The sequence below is a fragment of the Heloderma suspectum genome, chromosome 4 (assembly GCF_057233095.1).
Source record: "Heloderma suspectum isolate Gila_16-S chromosome 4, 16-S_ref, whole genome shotgun sequence".
Taxonomy (NCBI): Eukaryota; Metazoa; Chordata; class Lepidosauria; order Squamata; family Helodermatidae; genus Heloderma; species Heloderma suspectum.
In genome coordinates, this window is record NC_139461.1 from 38,838,946 (window position 1) to 38,860,371 (window position 21,426).

The window sequence follows — 21,426 nt, forward strand, 5'->3', positions numbered from 1 at the left end:
CAGAACCATCATATTCCCAAGGAAAATTATACACATGAGCAAAACCTGTCTTGGGGTCTTTTACTTATTCAGCAAGTACTACATTTCAGAACCAAAGAAGTCAAGACAAAATCATGCCACTTCTTACCGAGCAATCTTATGCTTTACCCCCTAAGTCCCACTGAGTTCAGTGTAATTTACTCCTAGGTAAGTGTGTATGTATAATCACCTGTAATACCCAGTCTTGGTACCTGTTCAAAGCAAACATCCATATCTTTGCCCTGGGGGGATGCATTCCAGTGGTGGGTGAGGCCAAATGTCAGGGGGAGGGGCCAAAATAGCAGCCTATTGTAGCCTTAGGGTGCAAAACATGGCTGGTTGGGGAATGCTGGGAGTTGTGGGACTTTTTTCTGTCTAAAGATGCATAGGATTGTGCCCGAAAGCTCTTCCTGCCAGTAACTAAGCTTTAGGAGAGGCATTTCAACCTTTTAGTAAGGGGAAAAACAAGGCAGGAAGTGGGGAACCACCAAATAGTTGGCAGTTGAGGGACAGGATGGGGGGCCATAGCCTTCTAGGGAACCCAAGAGGGATAGACTGGGATCCTAGGCAGGATGGATGTAGCCCAGAGTCATGAAGCTCAGCAGCTCTGAATTAAAGGATATTGGTTAGAAGGTTAAGAGGGAACCTCTGTGCTGAGAATGTTGGGTAACTTGAAAATGTAGAACTATGTAGATTTGGTCTCAGTATAGGCAGACATACAAACCCAGTTTAATGATGCAAAAACATAATACATTGCCAGCTCCTTACATTTTTCACCTGTGTGAATCATCAAGTATCTGTATTCCAGCTGTCACAAGCTCTTTCTAGAACCAGGCTACTACCCTGTTTCTAAATCAGGTACCACATGTTTGAAATATCCCAAATCTAAGCACACTGCCAAACTGAATGGCTCAGGGATCAAATGGGTCAGCCAGCCCTTAGGGCTATTTTTAAATAGTACAGACATGTTGACATACAACACTAACAAGTGTAAATATCTTGCAGAGGCAGCCCTGAATTTAGAGTGACCGCAAAGTTCATAGGTCACAGTGAACTGGCAAGAATCACAAGTGACCCAGCCGGTTATGAATTCTGCTAAAACTTTATACTTCTCAGAATCATCCCTTAATAGTCATAGCACAAATTCTCTTAGAGGCAGAAGGTACCCACCCTTTCTGTCTGGAAATATATTATTTGTAAGGTATTTTTTCCCTAGCCCTTTAATTTTTAAAATGTTTTGAATTCTTCCCCAATTTAAAATTATCAGTATGGATAGCCTAAGCCAGGCATAAACAATTCTCTGGCCAAACTACATATTATGCAAGAGATCCTGATTCTGCTCCCTCCCCCAAATCTGCAATGAAGGATTTCTCTCATCGGGCTAACTAGGTTTGAGAGGGTCCAGGGCAGTGTCTTCTGATGGGACCCCTCCTCTGTCAGTGGGCCGTGGCAGGCTTAATTGGGTGTGGTGGCAATGCTCCAAGCACTGCTAGGCAGCTGGATCTAGCCACACTTTTAATTTCCCACAATGCTCCAGAATGACACCAGGTCAGAGGCATTGTGGGGAATTGAAAGGGTGGGTAGATTTAGCCACCTGGTGCTGCTTGAAATGCTGGGTCAGGGGGGAAATGGGGGCAAGAATTGGTCCCGTTAGGGTGCTGGAGCTCTGGCAGCTGCCCAAGGAGGCCCTGAGGCTAATAATAGCTTGGGAAGGATTTACATTAGGCAAAAGTCTGGAATGTTGGGAGTTGTAGTCTAGAACCTCTGGAGAATACGAGATTTGGGAAGGCTGCCCTAGGCAGCCACAGAAAGTATCTTAAAAATGCAGCTGGGAATCTGTAACTCCTTCTGGGTTGGGTCCATTTGCGGTCCTACTCCTAAACATTAGCTTGGCAACCAATGCCACATCAGGCCAAGACCAGTCCACTGCTTTCTGCTCGATCTGTTTTCCCATGCCTGGCCTTTTTAGATTTTGACCCTACCCAGACTTGGTGACGGATCATACTACAATGCCTTCGGTCACTGACCAGCTTCAGCCAAGATGTCCACTGTGAGAAAATTTCCCTGGCAGCAGCTTCAAAGCATAAAATGCCCACTGCATAATTCTGGAAACATATACACATTTCTTCATGACAACCTTATGCCATGGAAGGGGAGTAGGAGTAGGCACTTTCGGAAAGCAGAGTGATGAAATGTTGAAAGGCAAATCTCATGTTTTGGCTCAGAAGGGGAGCTGGAAAATAAGCATACCAACTTTATGTTCCTAAGCACTTCTCCTGGATTGAACTGCGATGATATGAAAAGTTTGGACTTTGAGGTTGTTTTGCACATTACAGCTGAAGAGGGCACCATTAAATTTGAGAGCATATTTACATCACAGACTTAAACAAGTGTTATAGTAATTACATCTGTCAGGGGTGCTCTGACTTGGATTCCTGCATTGATCAGGGGGTTGGACGCGATGGCCTTGTAAGCCCCTTCCAACCCTACTATTCTATGATTTGAATCCCCTTTTCTGAGGGAACCATGGAAACTGTAGTTCTATGAAAAGGGCTATGGATTTTTTAACAGAATTCTCAGCACCTTTACCGAACTGGAACCCCCAGGGTTTGGGGCAGAAAAGAATGACAGTTAAACTGGTATATCCAATACAAATGTGTAGATCTACCCTTAGTGTATACTTCTTCCTTGTAATACTGAAGACAGCTACATATTCATTTTTCCCTCCACCCTGGGTATGTCACATAAACCTCCACTGGTGAGCTGAGGCCAATTGTGGCTTCCTACAACATGTTTAAATGGTGTACAGGCATTGAATAAAGGCTTGGTAACAGTACATAATGTCACTTCCTCACAGTATGTGTCATTCTATGTCCTAACATGTTCAAATGCCTAACTTAAACCTGGACTGGCAGTTGGGGCTGGGGAGATGCGTAGAAATGCAAGTATTATTCTGTGAATTCTGATTGATAATTTGGGTGATGAAATTTTATTATATTGTCATTTTTGGATCATTCTTCACTCATATGTACACTACCCCATTGGATATGATTGATAGGCTCTCCTAAAAAAATAAGAAAGAACATAAGGAGTCATCTAGAAAGGATGCCACCTTATTTATGTGGAAAGAAATATTTCTCCAACTTGCTAGGAGGGGGGCAGGAAGTTTGGAGGCTGGGAATAGAACAGAAGAAACTCCCACTGCCTGGTATTTCTGCAGTATCATAAACAAGGCTGAAAAATAATGTAAGGATGAGCAGTGTCAATACAGTATCGACACAGTACTGAGACATATAGTGCAATCCTATTCCTGATTTACACCTGCTGAGTATGGATATGGTCACTCCTCAATCACCCTGTGTTAATGAACCCTGAAGAAATGGAGGCATGGTGAATCTATGTTGATGTAGCAAAAGTTGTTATACCAGCAGTAGCTTTCAACCATGGGAACACTTATGCTGACAGCACCCAGAAATACTAATTATATTATGATATAATAATTATATAATAGGGAAGTGCCATAGCTTAGTGGTAGAGCACCTGCTTTGCATGCAGAAGGTTCCAGGTTCGATCCCCAGTATCTCCGGTTAGGGCTGGAAAAACTCCTGCCTGAAACCCTGGAGAGCTGCTGCCAATCAGTGTCGAGAATACTGGGCGAGATGGACCAAGGAACTCATTCAGTATATGGTACCTTCCTATGTTCCTAAATCATATAAAAACATGTAGCTGCAACGGAATGATTTGCAGTTTGAGAGACATGATAAAGGTGTATAAAATTATGCATGATGTGGAGACTGCGGATAGGGAGACATGTTTCTCCCTCTCTTCTAATACTAGAACCATGAGTCATCCCATGAAGCTGAACAGTGGGAGATTCAGGACAGATAAAAGAAAGTACACCGCACATAAAGTATGGGTTTCGCTACCATACGATGTAGTAATGGCCATCAATTTGGATGGGATTAAAAGGGGATTAGACAAATTCATGGAGGATAATGGCTACTAGTCATGATGGATATATATTACCCCTAGTATCAGAGACAATGTGGTACTCAGTACCAGTTGTTGGGAACACAAATTGCACGCTATTGTGCTCATGTCCTGCTCATGGGCTTCCCATGGACATCTGGATAATCTGTTTGGCCACTAGATTGCGGGACTAAATAGCTCTCTGGTATGATCCAGTATGGCTTTTTTATGTTCTTGGTTGTAGAACTACATCTGCATCCTGCGTCTGGGAAATGAGACAAGCCCAGGCTCCTATTATGTTTTTCAGTTAAAATCCTATTATAGAAGTTACTACTAATTACCAGATATTAAATGTGTAGGGTCATGCTGCCATAGCTGTGGTTGAAATTCCTATATTATGCCATACAAGTGGGTTGACCCCAATCCCCCCGCCCCGGCCCGACACACAACTTATCCTTTCTCTACCCTGTTCTTTATTGTGCCAGTCACTTTCTGCATGGTCTGTGTGCTGAAGCTGATGATGACAGCTGTTGTTCACATAGCAGTCATGCCGAGCTATGCTGTTTTACAGCATTAATGGCGTTCCAAGTTAGCTCACACAATGCCCATTTAGTGGAACATGCTAGTCGTGTCATACCATTGTAATGGTCGCTCCCAAACATTTATCTGAGGCTCTGAATGGCATATTCATAAGGCCTGTTTCTGGAATCTTGAGCTAGTGGCTGCTAATGCTCAGAGACTACCTACTTCAGAGTTCCCATTCATTATCATGGTTTCAGAAGATGGGTGATTTTTTGTGGAGGGCCATTCAGATTCCCAACCCTGTCTCTCCCACTTCATTCTTTTAAAAATGGCCCAAATCATAGGATTCTCCAGTATGTCTAGATTCCAGAGGATTCCCTCTTTACATAGTTGATCGGTTTCTCTTCTTTAAACGTTTTAAAACTATTTTAATGTGTTTTTGCTATTATATGTTATCAGGTTTTTAAAAAGAAAATAAAGCACTCTGCGTGTCTAGGGGGTGGGAATTGGGGATACTCTTGAATTGAAATTGTGTTCAAAGTGGTAGAAACGCAGGCTTTGTGTGCAGAAGGTCCTAGTTTCAATCCCCGGCATCTCCAGCAAAAAGTTATCAGGCAGCAAGGGGATGTGAAAGATGTGAAAGATCTCTCCCTACAAGAGATGCTGCAGAGCAGCCTCCAAAGTAGACAATGCAGGGGATGGACAGATGGTATAAAGCAGCCTTCCTCAACCTGGTGTCCTCCAGATGTGTTGGATTACAACTCCCTATGCTGGCTGTGGGATTATGGGAGTTGTAGTCCAACACATCTAGAGAACACCAGGTTGAGGAAGGCTGCCTTCTGGTTAAGACGCTGAACTGCAGACTGGAAGGTCGGCAGGTCAGCAGTTCGAGACCCAAGTGCTGCGTGACGGAGTGAGCTCCTGTCTTCAGTCCCAGCTCCTGCCAACCTAGCAGTTTGAAAGCAAGAAATTTCAAGTAGATAAATAGGTACCGCTTCGGCAGGAAAGGTAACAGCATTCCGTGCACTTCGGTGTTCAGTCATGCCGGCCAAATGACCACGGAAGCGTCTTCGGACAGCACTGGCTCTTCAGCTTAGAAATGGAGATGAGCACCACACCCTAGAGGCGGACACGACTGGTTGGGGACACCTTTACCTTTACCTTTTTAGTCCAACACATCTAGAGAACACCAGGTTGGGGAAGGCTGCCTTCTAGGGATCACTGCTTTCTCAGACTCAATGTTCCTGCTCTAGTAGTGTTCCTGACCGTATCCTTTATGGGATAAGTGAGTCTATAAGCAAAAACATTGCATTTATTCTTATCTCTTTAATTCTCCAGTTTTGTGTATTTTGTGGGCAGTGCTCTATCTTAAAAAAACCCAAAACTTAATGGAATATAAGAAATGAATAACAGGAGCGTCATCATTCCTATTCACAAGCCAAGCAAGGAAGGATCAGTTTGTACAGCAGCCCCAGCTGGGCACTCTCCAGATGTGTTGGACTGGAACTCCCATCATCCCCACTGGCCAGGCTGTTGACAATGCTGGGAGTTGTAGTCCAATACTTCTGGAGGTCCCTGGGTTGCTGAAAGCTGGTATAAGGCTTTCCTGGCACCTATCAGGATGGGCCTGAGACCAGCGTTCTGCCTAGCTGTGTGTGCCGAGAGAGAAAAAGAAGACATTTTCATATGGCCAGAGAAAGATAAGCAACATTGGTCATCTGTGTGATTCTGTCCCTGCTGTTGTTTTGCAGACTAGATTATCAATACTGCAAGAAGTCCACCATTGGCTACCTGTGTGTGGGGCAGCTTCCTTCTCTCAGTTTGTATATTCATAAATAAAGAAGGAAAGCCTCTGCCAAATTATGTAGCAATTTGTTTAATTGACAATCCAGGTCTCTAAACTATGCAAACCATTTATGAGAGAAATAACCATGCATCAAATTACTCACATTGCCATCCCAATAAAGGCATGGCAATAGATGGAAATTCCTAAACAGACAAATCCATAAATGAAACTGGAAACTAGCTAAGAGTGTATCTTTAAATGACCATAATCACTTTGAACTTTTCTTACAAAGGCCCTGATAATACTTCAAGTGTTCTCCTGCTGAGTCTGCTGTAACTTACTAATACAGACAACTTCCTTTGGTTGAGCAATTTTGGGGGGGACTGATATCAAAGACAGTGTTGCTCACAAGGGCACTTAGAATTCATTTAAATACAATGTAGAATAACTTTTTTTGCAGAATGAAACAAGCTGAAAACCATAATTAATGACAAGACTCTGATCCAAAATGGTTGATGCGTTTGGAAGTATGTTTAAGGGTGCAATCCTATGGATGTTTAGACAGCTCTGCTAGCTAGGGAATGCTGGGAGTTGTAGGACTTTTTTCTGTCTAAACATCCATAGGATTGCACCCTTAGCGATTTTAGGCAATTTTGGATCAACTCTTCTGCAAAGATCCCATATTTTTGAATAAGCCACTTCCATAAGCGAGGTCTACTCAGGCGAGTAGGCAGGCGCCATGTGTGATTCTAGTTGCTACCACAATTGTAGAATAAATTGCGATTTTACATGTTTATGATATGAGATCTAGTTCATCTTTAAATTCTTGGAACCTTTCAGCGAGAGTGCAGGGTTGAAGAGGGCATTCTTTTATATGGGTTTGTGTGCCATTGCCAAGCTACCTGAGGAATATTTATAGCCAATAAGAAAGAAGCATGCAAAACAGCTGGCCAAGGAAGAAGAATTTGTTCCAGTGTTTCAGCGGACAGGTTGCTGAGAAGTCTGGGGTGGGCCTGTGGGGGCATGATTTGATTGAAGGGCTAAAATGAACACATGGTAGGGTTATTAAGGGCAACAGTTGCACAAGATTTACAGAGACTATGGAGAAACCTAACAGACTTGTAGGAACAGGCCTGCTAGAGAGAGGGCTCCGAGTCTAGAACTAGAAATAATACAAATGGGACCTGCAAAAAATATTGCAGTTTGGAATGTTCCTGTTTAGGTTTCCTGCTAGCCATACTGTTTTCTAGCTTACTCTATTGCATTCTCCCTCCCCCCAGTTTTCTCTCCTCCTCCTCCTCTAATAATCAACATCCCATGGTCACTGATCATGCTCAGCTCTCACTAGGTTGTTTTTGGGTCCCCCCCTTTTCAGTTTATATTTTTCTTTTATGTTTACTGTACTTCTGCTAACCTTGGGGTTGCCCCACCTGTAGATCTCTCTCTCTTGTACGTAGATGGTGCTGTTTTGGCTACATAAGGATCCATGCTATTTGTATATAGGATTATGGAAGATCAAATAATGTCACTGTGGTATCTGAAGCCAAATCAGTTGCTACCTGTGTATGTAAATGAATGAAAGCTGGGGGGAATCTTATTACTACTGTTGTGGATCTAGCACATGGGATAAGTAGGGAGGTGGACAGCAGCTTTTACTGGGTTTATGTTTCAGGGGTATCTGGGCCACTTAGAGAAAAGCAATATCGACTGCCAACATTCTCCTAATATGGGAACAGAGCAAGGGTTGCTTCAGGCCATTTTATTTTAGTCTGTGAAATTTCACCTGCCAGAATATACATAGATACAGTGGTGCTTAATTCATACAAATATATGCCACCTAGTGGTAAAATGATCAGGTTTTCTTTCAGTGCTTCTTTTTCCTTTAGTTAAACATAGAAAATCTGCAATGACTTGAACAGGCAAGACAAGAACGTTTCTCAGCAAACAGCACATTTTTCAGCAGAGGGAGCTACCGGCAGATAACAGAGAATCTGTCCACCTCTGGGTGGGGGGTGCGGTGTGTGTGTGTGTGGGGGAAGGACCTGCAGTTGAACCAGGGGGCCCATGATAATCAGTGTCTGTAAAGAAGAAAATATTTCATCCATTTTGCACTCTATGACTTATATGTGTCAAGTCCCCATCCCCCCATCCCAAGTAGAATAAGGCTGAATCAAATTTTAATCTGGTGGGTGATGTTTCTTTCTTTCTTATTGAAGTTATGTGCATTCATTGATGTGCTTTTGTTTTAATTATAATTTTCTATTTTATCTGTATTTTAATGGTTAGGTGCCTTGAGCACTATATTCAGTGGAAAGGCAGGATATTAAATTTCATAAATAAAGTGAAAAATGAAAATTGTGAGAAATCATCAAGGATTATGTGCTTATTGTTCCCCTGAGGCAAACTTCAGCTAATTAAGATCTTTGCATCAATCCTTGAAATAGCAGGAAACAGACTTAAACACACATAAACAATTTACTGATTTTTTTAAAGGCCTGGAATATTTAAACTGTGCTGCTTTTCATGCAAGGGGAATATCTTTCGTAGGAATGGTTCCTGGATGCATCTAAGGATGCTTGATTTATTTCCTTCACAGATATTATTTCCATCAATGAAAACCCTGCACACCTCTATTTTGTCACATGTATATCCCAAGGAAACTGACTACTAATCAAGGCTTCCTATCACCATAGGGTGGTTAGGTGTCCTACTTTACAGAGGACAGTCCTTTATTCAATAGACTGCCCAGTCCGAGTCTGGTTTAAAGTCAGATGTTATGCAAATGGTGCCCGTTTTTCCAGTGATACTCGTCCTCTTTTTTGGCAGTGTGTAAGTAAGTGGTCACCGTAGTAGTAACACAAATATATGTGGCTGTGTATGTACGATTTCCCACATGGATATCACTTTCATTTATATAACTCATCATGTATGAAGCAGCCCTCAGAGGCTGAACAAATATCAGCAATAAGCAGAGACATTGATTTTATAGTAATGTGGTAACTTCTACATTATTTTCCCTTTATGTTCTGGACTCATGTTCACAGTAATAGGACAAAGTACTGTACACTTTAGATACCAAGAAATACTATAAATACTTTCCAAAATATATGAACAAGCCATTGGCCATGCTGGCTGAGGACTGTGGGAGTTAACAGTCCAACACATATAGTCCAACACACCAGGCTGGGGAAGGCCAGACTAAGGCAAAGCAACTGCCAGAATCAACCAGTACCTTAAGCTGGGAAATTCCTAACTGGTGCACTGAGGTGCCCTTGTGGTGAATCTTGCTTGTAATATGGAGTCTTTGTCATACACCATTTAATGCTGTATTAGACAATGATGCTGCCATGTACATATCTTGTGCAGATATTTTAAACTCATTTTTAATTTCAAAACCCTAAAATAGGGGAGGGCAACATGCAGGCCCCCCCCCAATTCAGTACTGGTAAAAAAAATCAGGGTTTTAAAAACAAAGAAATGGCAGCAGTAGTATTACAAAGCACTAAAATAATCAAATTTAGCTTCTTCTGAAGCTAAATCCAACCCTTTTAGCACTCCAGAGCAGCGACAGAGCGCTATAAAGGTCAAATTTAGAAGCTACCAAACCAAAGCAAAATGCCACCCCCCAGCTCCGGTGTCTTGTGGAGTGTGGGGTGTCCCATGGAGGGTGGCCTTGTGGGGTGTCTGTCCAGGGGGCAAAAATGGTCCTGGTCTGGGCCATCAGAAGTTGCCCAACCTTGCTCTAAAGTGACTGTGTGTTCCTGCTAGTATTAACATACTATTATTGGCAAGCCTGCACTTCAGCTGGGTTAGGGCCTAGACATAGTAAATATCTTTCTGTTTTGCTGAAGGCAGGAGAAGACCCAGGTCTACTTTTCATACAGCTATCAGTAAGCATGGACTCTTGCGGATTATCACAGGCTCTGATAGACAAGACGGAGAATCACACCAAAGTGCCTGAGGTCAGGGCTGGCCCAAGACATATTGCTGCCTGAGGCCAAGGACAAAATGGCAGCCCCCACCCCTACAGGGAAGCCAAATAGAGTTACTGTACAGAGGACAGCCCTCTCTTTGAAGAGCAAGTCTGGTTTAAAGAACTGTAAGAAGGGAGAAAAGGGGCCTTTAAATTGCCTAGCAACAACTAGTACTGGGACAGTCTTCCCACTATGGTGAAATGTATTTTATTTCTGTTGAAATTATATTATTTCTAAATTTGCATTTACACACACACACACACACGTTATGCAAATTGGAGTCCTCTTTTTTGGCAACGCTTAAGCGGCCACCCTACAGTTGAATCTTACTTCAATCCCACCAATGGGACAGAGACTTCCACGACATCTAAAGGTGACAAGCCATGCTGTATGGCATGCACAGCTCTGCCCTCCAACATCCAAGCCCTTGCCATTTCTCCCCGCCCCCCAGCATCTGCTGCCTGAAGCAGCCACCTCCCTGGGCCCAAATCTGCATGGGGTGAAAGGGGCAGGCAGGCAGCCATATACCTAAAGAGAAATTGTGCCCCCATGGATCCTTTTCAAACCATAGCTAAAAGAGCCACCACAAAAGGTAGCCAGGCTGGGTCATTCCAGAACCCCTGTAATTCAAGAATAGGTTGTGTCTCTACCCCCCACCCCCCGCCTACACTACTTCTTCATTGTAAGTAGTTCTGCAAAGGGACTGTCCTGTTTTTATTAGCTGCAGCTGAAATGGTAAAGGACAATAGTAAAGGAAGCTGCCTTCACGTGCGGAGTCTTTCCCACCCCTTTCTACCTGATCCCTTTTTAACTGGAGACGCTAAAGCACATCCTCTACTACTGAGCTATGGCCTCTCCTCTACATTTTTTGCCTCGTAGCTAAGAATAAATAAGAACACTTCCCCTCTGATTGCAACTGCCAACTAAGCAGAAAAAGTACAACAAGCACGTTTTTAAGGTTCCTCCTCCCTCCACTGTCACTACCAGCAGTTATTCTAGCAGGCTGTACTAAGGGAGATGAGAGGACGAAGTGGGGCTATTCTGCCAGTCCTGCAAAAATACTTAATTTCCCCCCCCCCACCTCTTCCGCTTCCATTCTTTTTTCCTTGTGTGCCGTGTTTTGTTAGATCATAAGCCTGTGGGAAGGGACTGTCTTATGTTACTGATTATATGTAAGCCACTCCAGGAGCCTTTTTGGCTGAGGAGCAGGATAAAAAGACTGTAAATAAATAAATGAATGAAATGTGCAGTTAAACCAGCAGATGTGCAGCATTGTCATTGTTGCAAGAAGGTCAACTTGGTTGCTAACACATAGTTAAAGGGCGATGTTGAAAAAAACAAGAATTCCCCAGAGCATCTACGGGTGTGACATCCTTATGCAGATCAGCTACCAGCGCCAATCATCCAGTGTCTTCAAAGGAGACTAAGGAGGCAAGGAGGCACAGAGCCTGGTGATTCTATCCTCACCAGACTAGTGGGTCCTATGGTGTAAGTTACTTCATTGTCAGACACCCCCGGTGGGAGACAGATCTCCTTGGTGACAGTGGAATAGTTGTACTCCTTCCCTCTACAAGTCTTGAATTCTTCTTCATGTTCTGCGGAAACTTTAACCTTCCCATCTTGCACTTTCACCGTAATGTCTTCTGGGTCAAAACCCTTAACGTCCATTAAAGCTAAAAGCTTTGGGCGACTACATGTTGTCAGCATCTTAGTAACCCTTCTTCGAATCCTGCAATTAAAAAAAAAGACACAGAAGAGGATAACAGAACAGGCTGGTTTGCACGATCAAACAACCCATGGTTAATAAACCGTGGGTTGTTTGTGAGAATGCACGAGCAAGCGAGCGAGCTGGCTCCTGTCTGTTTCCGCTTTCTGGGTTGATGTTGTGATGTGCAAACCTGGCACTCTGGTTGCTTAGGGTTAAACAACCCAGAGTTTTAACTCATGGTTTGTTGTTGGGTTAAAGCTCTGGGTTATTTAACCCTAAAAAACGATTCAAAGCAAAGTGGCAGTTGGGCAGGAGGCAGAGTGCTCACCTGCTCCCACATGGCCATACCAATTCCTGGGTTGTTTAATTACATGCAAACTACATCTACAAGATTTCAGTTCAAACAGTCAGAATTCCATATACAGAACTGAATAGGGATGGGTAGATCTGATTATAAAGTGGCATGTTTCAGTGCTAAGTTGTGAAGGTGGATTCATTCATTCAAAGCACAATCCTATGCAGGTTTACTCAGAATTAAGTCCCATAATGTTCAGTGAGGCTTGTTCCCTAGTCAGTGCGTTTAGGATTGCAACCTTATTTAATTTATATGCCACCTTTCCACTCAAGGCCGCTAACAATAAAATACAGATGAAGGATAAAATCCAACATAAGTAACTGAAGTCCCATTCATTTCAATGGATCTACTCTACGTAGGATTTACATTGGATTTTACCCCAGATAACTAAGTGATAATTAAAACATTACAACTGTCAAATAAAAACACAATGAGAAAGAAATAACAGCATCCACCAGTTAAAATGTACTTCAACAGCAAACCAGGTTAGATGTCAAAAGCTTGTCTGAATAAAAATGTACCCACCTGCTTGTGGAAAGACAACAGAGATAGAGCTAGTCTGCCCTCCCTCGCAGGGGGTTCCAGGGCCTGGGATCAGCAACCAAGGAGGCCCTCTCTCCCATTCCTGTGAAATTTGCACCCGATAGTGGCGGGACTGAGAGAAGGGCCTCTCCTGAGGATCTTAAAACCTGGCCAGGCTCAAATGGGAGAATGTGTCTTCCAAATAATGATAAAAACAAGTTAAAGCAAAAACAGTGGAACAAGAATATTAGGGCTACAGTCCTATACATGCTTAACTGGGAGTAAATGCCACTGAGTTTAATGGGACTTGCTTCTGAATTAATATACATAGGATTGTGCGGTAAAACATAAAGGCAGTAAACACACACACAAAACCGTCTGTGGAATTAATATAGGATTGGATCCAACATTGTGTGCACAGACCTCGGCTGGAACAACGGGGCTTCCCCTGGCACAACAGGACTTTCTTCCTTCTCCCCCTGTAGCATCCCCCTCCCTGCATGTGCCCCAGATCTGCTATGGAGGGTCCCCCAACCCTCCAAAGCAGATTTGGGGGGAGGGGAAATCCATTCTGCTAGTGGTTTCTGGTTTCTGTGCCATTAGGGGATGACCAGCATTGGATCCAACCCAATAACAACACCAAGTAGCGCAAAAGCAATGTACGAAGGATTAAAAAACCTGGGGAAATAAAAAAAGTTGTCTGGCACAGAAATTATATCAAGATAGGCACCAAGCAAGTCTCGCTAGGGAGAGCATTCCATAACTGGCATGTGGGCCCTTTTCTCTAAAGCCACCTGCTGTACCTTAGCAGAAGCACCCAATGAAGGACCGAAGTTTGAAGAGTTGGAAAACCTATCCCTAGCTCCTTTCTTTTTCTCTCTCCAGTACCAGCTCCTTAAACTTGTACTGATATAGAACTGTGGTTCCCAACTTTGGGTCCACAGATGTTGCCAGACAGACTACAGCTCTCATAATCCCTGATGATTGGCCATGCCAGCAGGGGTAATGGGAGTGGTAATCAAACATAATCTGGGGACCCAAGGTTGGGAACCACTGGAGAAGAAGAAGAGAGGACTAAGAAGGCGTGTGTGTGTTGTTTTACATTAAGCGAAACACTATAAAATCTTGTGACTGGCACACTGAGGAATTTTGGAAACCTTATTTCAGAAATTAAGGGAGTGCCTCTTGCTGTATATGCTTGCCCAAGTTTTAAGATCTGTCAAGGGGACCCTTCTCTCTGGGTCTTCTCATCTCACGATTATGGAATGTTCTCCTGCAACCCCCCCCCCCCCGGCTTGGCGAGCATTGGCATTGGTTTCACATTGGTACTAAATGAAGACCTGGCTCTAAACCCAAGCGTTTGGGTCTCAGGCAGTGACCATAGCTTGGTTTGACTTACCATTGCTGATTTTATATTGAATTGTGTTTTTTCTTCTTCTGTGATTTATTTATTTATTTGATTTGTACCCCACCTTTCTAACAAGAAAATTGACACACTAGCAGCTTAAAATGATAAATAAAAAGTGCATTAAAATAATAAAACAAATACATTAAAAGGACGATGAAAACACAACAACAACAGAATAAAAACAGCACTCAACCCAACAGACCTGCTTACGTTCTAAAGGCCTTCTTGAATAAAAATGTGCTTGTTTGCTGGCAGAAGAGAAGGAGCCAGCCTAGTCTCTGTTGGCAGTGAGTTCCACAAACTGGGAGCAGCCACCAAGAAGCGCTCTCCTGTGTCCCCACCAAATGTGTTTCTGATGGCAGCAGCAACGAGAGAAGGGCCTCCCCCAAAGATCTTAGAACCCAGATAGGCTCATAGGGGAGAAGGTGGTCTTTCAGGTAGCCTTGCCTGAAGCCATATGGGGCTTTCTATGTCATAACCACCACTTTGAATTGTACCTGGAAACAAATCAGTTGCCAATGAAGCTGTTGTAACAAGGGAGTCGCATGCTTCCTATAACTGACTAAGGTCAACAGTCTGGCTGCAGCATTCTGAACCAGATGATGTTTCTGAACAGTTTACAGAAGCAGCCCCACAGAGTGTATTACAGCAGTCCAAATGGGATGTAACTAAGGCATGTGCGACCATGGGCAGATCAAACATTTCTAGGAATGGGCACAGTTGGTGCACTAGCCTCAGCTGCGCTAGTCTCAGCTGCGCAAATGCACTCCTGGCCATTGCCGAAACCTGAGCATTTAAGTTCAAGGCAGAGTCTGGGACTACTTCAGGGGGAGTGTAGCCCCAGCCAGCACAGGTTGAATCCCTATTCCCTGATCTGCCTTTTGACTAACCAGGAGCACCTGTGTCATGTCTGGCTGAAGCCTCGATTTGTTTGCCCTCATGCAGTCAGACACCACGTTAGAACTAAAACAGCTTCCTTAGATTTAGATGGAAAGGAGAGATAGAGTTGAGTGTCATCAGCATACTGATGACACTGAACCCCAAAATTCTGGACAATATCTCCCAGAGATTTCATGTATATGCTAAATAGCATGCGGGATAAGATGGAACCCTGAGGGACATCACAGGTCATGTTGTCGAACAGGAATCCTCCAGCACCACCTTCTGAAAGTGCCCCACCGAGAAGAACTGGAGCCACTGAATTATAGTGCCTCCCAGTCCCATCAGAGACAGACACCATGGCTGATGATATCAAAAGCTGCTAATAGGTCCAGGAGAACCAACAGGAAGACACCCCCCCGTCCAGTTCCTGGCACAGATTGTCCACCAAGGAGACCACAGCAGTCTCTGTCCCATAACCAGGCCTGAAGGCAGATTGAAATGGATCTAGATAATCTGCCTCATCCATAAATCCCTGGAGCTGAGAAGCTACCAAATGTCCCAGCACTTTGATGAAGAATGGAATACTGGAGACCAGCCGGAAATTATTTAATATGCAGGGAGTTTCTTTCTTTTTTTTTAATTATTAAACAAAAGTCTCACCACCAACTCTTTTAGGCAAGACAGAATCACAGTTTGCTGTAAAGAGGTGTTCACCACTGCACTTATTGTATTATTTTGTCAAATTCTTTTTACTGATTATATCCTGCCCTGAGATCTTTTGATATAGTGTCAAAAATATTTTAATAAAGTAAATAAAAATCTACATTTCCTGCCACCTGGAAAGCATACCTTGCATGTGTACGGCCTTATCCTATGCATGTTTACCCAGAAGTAAGCCCCACTGAGTTCAATGGAGTTTACTTCCTAGAAGTTGTCCTTTGATACCACTGCAAATTAGTACTTCCCCACAGAATTATCTGCTTAACACAATTTTTTTTTGAAAACACAGTACATAGTGGTAAAGTGGTTACTTCTGGAACCAGAACAAGAAAGGTGCTTTGTAGTCTTCCAATAGATAAGCTTGGAGAGTTTTTCCTGGTACTAGTCAGAAATCTTGTAAAACTAGCAACTGATGGAGAATGTGTGGAGTATTTATTCTGCACAGGTACAAGATCGGGGATACGTGGCTCAACAACACTACAAGCGAGAAGGATCTTGGAATTGTTGTCGATCACAAGCTGAATATGAGCCAACAATGTGATGTGGCTGCAAAAAAGGCAAATGCTCTTTTGGGCTGCATTAATAGAAGCATAGCTTCCAAATCACGCGAAGTACTAGTTCCCCTCTACTCAGCACTGGTTAGGCCTCATCTGGAGTACTGTGTCCAGTTCTGGGCACCACACTTTAAGAAGGATGCAGTCAAACTGGAGAGGGTTCAGAGGAGGGCAACAAAGATGATCAGGGGACTGGAAACAAAGCCCTATGAAGAGAGACTGAAAGAACTGGGCATGTTTAGCCTTGAGAAGACTGAGGGGAGATATGATAGCGCTCTTCAAGTACTTCAAAGGTTGTCACAGAGAGGAAGGCCAGGATCTCTTCTTGATCATCCCAGAGTGCAGGACACAGAATAATGGGCTCAAGTTACAGGAAGCCAGATTCTGGCTGAACATCAGGAAAAACGTCCTGACTGTTAGAGTAATACGATAATGGAACCAATGACCTAGGGAGGTGGTGGGCTCTCCCACACTGGAGGCATTCAAGACAAGGCTGGACAGCCATCTGTCAGGGATGCTCTGACTTGGATTCCTGCATTGAGCAGGGGGTTGGACTCGATGGCCTAGTAGGCCCCTTCCAACCCTACTATTCTATGATTCTATCTGTTAAACAGTCACCATGGAAAGGTACGCATTGAACATGAAACACCTGTGATAATAATATTTAAATACGAATATATAATCAGAAAAAGTGATTTTCATAATGTCTTCCTAGGAGACCCAGGGTTTCTTGGAAGCATATCCAGGATTCCACAATGACAAGATTTGTAAGAACAGTCAAGCAGTCTGAAATATAGTTTTGTCTGCCATTACCCATCTTCCCCTTCCCCTTGCAGCCGTGTGCCATGCTTTGGACATGCTCTAACTAGGGTTCCACATTTCCTATTTACAGAGGACAGCTCTCTATTTCAGGTGGTCCGATGTTCGAAGGGCTGTCCAGTTGAAGTCCAATTTAAAGACAAAGAACCCTGAGAAGGGACCACAGGGGCCTTGAAGTTACCCATTAACAGTTAGCATTTGGACAGCAGGCTAAGCAGGAATACAGGTCACCTAGAGTGCCTTGGACTGCAAGAAGATCAAACCAGTCCATACTCCAGGAAATAAAGCCAGACTGCTCACTTCAGGGAATGATATTAAAGGCAAAACTGAAGTACTTTGGCCACATAATGAGAAAACAGGATACTCTGAAGAAGATGCTGATGCTAGGGAAAGTGGAAGGCAAAAGGAAGAGGGGCCGACCAAGGGCAAGGTGGATGGATGATATTCTGGAGGTGATGGGCTCGACCTTGGGGGAGCTGGGGGTGGCAATGGCCAACAGGAAGCTCTGGCATGGGCTGGTCCATGAAGTCACGAAGAGTCGGAAGCGACTGAGCGAATAAACAGTAACAGGGTGCAATCATATGTATGCTGAGACAGAAAAAAGTCTGACAAGTCCCAGCATTCCCCAGCCAGCCATGCTGGGAATTGTAGGGCTTTTTCTACCTAAACATGCATAGAATTGCACCCTTAGTCACTCTCCTCCCCACTATGGTGAGTTGTATTGCATTTCCAAATAAATAAATGCATACATACATACATAGTAAACTAGCATCTCTTTATATAAATCAACATATGCACAGTTTATGCAAATGTGTCCTCTTTTGGGATGATGCATTTCCTCTTTATGGGGCCATGTGTTACTAGTTGCCCTATCTGAGGCACACCTTCAGGGCCAAACTAGATGTGACATTAAACATGTAGTTTGGTGTTGCATGTATCTTTTTTTAAATGATAAAAAAGCAGTTGCTGGGCCACCCAATTAGGATCTGTGGAATGTGTGATTTAACACTTTCTTCCCATACTATGGTATTGATTAACACCCCCACCCCCCAAGCTGTTATTTGGTATGTAAGGGAAGCTCCCATTGACACTACTATTCCCTCCTGTGCCAAATACAGCTGTAGGGGAAGGTGAGGAATTTCCATTAGGATCATAGCATAGGAGGAAAGGGTTATTACCCTCTCCCTGGGGACCACAGTCTGAACTGGGGGCTCCAGTGACTTATATTTATAGCTAAAAAAAGATGCACGTAAAGCCAAAGCACATGTTTAATGCGGAGATGTAAAAACTTGGAAAAAGAAAAACAGGACCCCCGCTTTCCCTCCTGGGCCTTCACATCTCCAGTTAAACATTGCCTGAGGCATACACCCCCAGTTCGTGAAATTGTGAGAAGTGACAGCAGATCTGGCTGTTATCCCACTTGAACTAAGTGGCTAATACACAGGGATTCCTTGGCTCTGAATTGGATTTGGGAGTAGTTCCCTGAGGGGTGGAAAGTTTGAAAACCAGCAAGTCAGAATAGCATATTGCACTGGTGCCGCAATTTATTCTACAAGCACATATTGTTGAGTGAGCTAAAGGGCACACTGGAAAACTGCAGGCATGCCGGCCAAATCAAACCAATTAATTTCCTTGTGACTCCTTAGAGCTTCCCATGCCTGCTGTTAATTCCCATCCAACTCCCCCAGTTTTTGATCAGGCCCCAGTGTGATATTTGTGGGGGTCCTGAGAGGTCTAGACAAAGATGAGCGAGAGGGTTTCCCCAAGGAGGAAACTTGTGGAGGAAAAGGCAACCTGGCTATGGGTGAAAAGCTGCTAAAGCAGGGATAGGTAACCTGCAGCCCACCATCTATTTTAGCAGCTTATTGACACAAGTTATTAATGATGCAATGACAAATCGGAACACACGTTTACCTGGCCAGTTCTTGCTCAGCTTCTATTTTGGCTCTAATTGCTTTCCGCTCCAAAAACGTGAGGCAGGGGGTTCGACAGGGTCGGCAGCACAGTATGTCACATAGGCAATGCGGATATGGGTGCATAAGACAGCAGCAATGTGGATGGAGGCTTATGTCACAGAGGCAATGGGTGTGCAGACCGCAGTACCTATGGCAGCAATGCATGTCCATCAGCTTTAAGCGCCTCTTTATTTCCCTATCAGTTCGTCTTAAATCTCGCCTCACAGCTTCCAAAGCGTGACAGAGGGTTGCCATCGGAAGGCATTAAACCATATTAGCTTACGAGTACAGCCTTTGAAAAAAGGGCACTCGTCAGGGAAAAAAATTGGTCTGGCAAGGCCTGGCCAGAAGTTTGCATTGAGCAAGCTGCTGGTGTTTTAGCTGTATTCCAGCATGCTGTTTATGACATCATTGCTCTGTAAACCTGTCACAATGTTGCAATTTCCATGGGAACGGTAAACAGTGGCTATAGGCCAGAGAGCTACTAAATACAAAATAACCCCCCCTACCCTGATGAAGTATCAAGGCCACTATTTCATATACAAAGAAGTCCTAAAGTTCCAAGTTTGTGGTTTTTGTTAAAAGCCAGTAGCTACCAACATTAGTCACTGACAATTTATCTGTGTATAGTTTACTGTGTCCTCTTAGCAGGGCACGAGGACAATGTGGGTGTTTTAAAGGTGCTGGGTTGGGAACCAAATACTGATTTGGGTGAAATATTTCAGAGTTATCCAACAGTTAAACAAAGACATCATCTAAACAAAGAAACGTAAATATTTAAGGCAGGAAGCAAAGTGCATTATCTTGAGATGCCATTCAAATAAAGGGACAAACACAGGGTCAATAAATTACCATTTGGAGCCAATTATTAGATTGAAACCTCAACATTCTACTCAGGAAGCATGACCTTGGAATGATGGGAGTTGTAGTCCAGCACATGTGGACGACACCAGGTTGGGAAAAGCTACTCTAGGTCCAGCCATCAAACACTGTATCTTGGGCAAAACCTCCTGGGGGCGGGAAATCCTCCTCGGAAGACCTTAATGCAGGGAAGGTTATATATTTGAGGTGATTCCTACATGAAAAGAGGCACTTCTTCAGACATACAGGGTTTTAAAAGCCAAACGTGCTGCCTTGAATTGCACCTGGAACCAATGCAGTTCATTTAGGGCTGGTGTGACATGGGTCCCAATGGCGTATTAAACACTTTTGTGTCCATGGCGACCCTTACGGAGAAGCCTTCCCTAAGCAAAAGGAGGGGGCTTAAGCAGCTGGTAGTTGCTACAGGAACTGCCTCATTCTTCCCCTACCAGGTAGTAGGTGGCAGCAAAGGGCAGCTGGAGGCAATTTGAGCAGCAGTCAGAGCAGGGAGCAACATTTTCGATACTGACATCTGGACTCCTGCTCCTTGAGAGCTCCAGCTCTATGTGCGGAATAGAAATGTAATGAATGAATAAATAGAAATGTAATGAATGAATAAATAGATAAATAAATAATTGCTGCTGCTTGGGGTGAATCTCCCCCTTTGTTGACTTTAACGTACTGTTCTGCTAATCCTCCAAATTTGTTACATTTGTTATTGTCGTATATTATTGGGTTAAATATTGATAGCATCTTAATACAATTCTACAACTAGAGGAAGATGAATGTCTACCACCTGAAGATGGGACTTTAATCTTTGGGGGTTACATTTCCTCCAACCACTAGGTCCCACCACTTAATTTGGCTTCAATTGGCTTTTTTTTAACCAAATGTACCACCCCAAATTAATTTCCAGCTTTGCTAATATAAGAACTGCTACATTATTCTTTACTTTTGTTCTCTGCCTACCAAGGAACCTGTGTGTTTCATCTAAGGTTAAAGAGAAATCCAAGTGGGTTTTGGTTTCAAAAATGGCAGTGGGGGTCAGCCGTTACATGTCTGTGTGTGTCCCAAGCCCTAGTATAAGCTGACACCTACATGACAAGTAGTAGAACCTAAATGCACAATCCTATCCATGTTTAGACAGAAAAAAGTTCTACAGTGTCCAGCATTCCCCAGCCAGCATGGCTGGCTGGGGAATGCTGGGAATTGTAGGAATTTTTTTTCTGTCTAAGCATGCATAGGATTGCACCATAAACCATTTAAGCCTTCCTTCACTCCATCTTAAGAATCTGACCACACAAACTCCATCACCTCAACATTGCCAGCCTCCCCCCTCCCCATTTTTTCTATCATCTTGCCTGATGAAGAGA

General features: G+C 43.6%; 1 protein-coding gene across 1 annotated transcript; it reads right to left on the reverse strand.

The window, feature by feature from the left end:
- Positions 1-11,682: 11,682 nt before the first annotated feature.
- On the reverse strand, positions 11,683-19,447 carry ODF1 (outer dense fiber of sperm tails 1). Its single transcript, XM_084847999.1, has 2 exons — positions 19,152-19,447; positions 11,683-11,998 (listed from the first exon to the last, which is right to left on the reverse strand). Exons 1-2 carry the CDS (start codon positions 19,445-19,447, stop codon positions 11,683-11,685), a joined length of 612 nt encoding a protein of 203 aa, XP_084704125.1.
- Between the last annotated feature and the right edge of the window lie 1,979 nt (positions 19,448-21,426).

Bases quoted from the DNA above. Each gene is read 5' to 3' on its own strand.
- ODF1 (XM_084847999.1), bottom strand. From the start codon at position 19,447: ATGGCAACCCTCTGTCACGCTTTGGAAGCTGTGAGGCGAGATTTAAGA. The intron at 11,999-19,151 runs GTAAACGTGTGT...TTTTAATTGCAG, and splicing joins GCTGAGCAAGAACTGGCCAG to GATTCGAAGAAGGGTTACTA.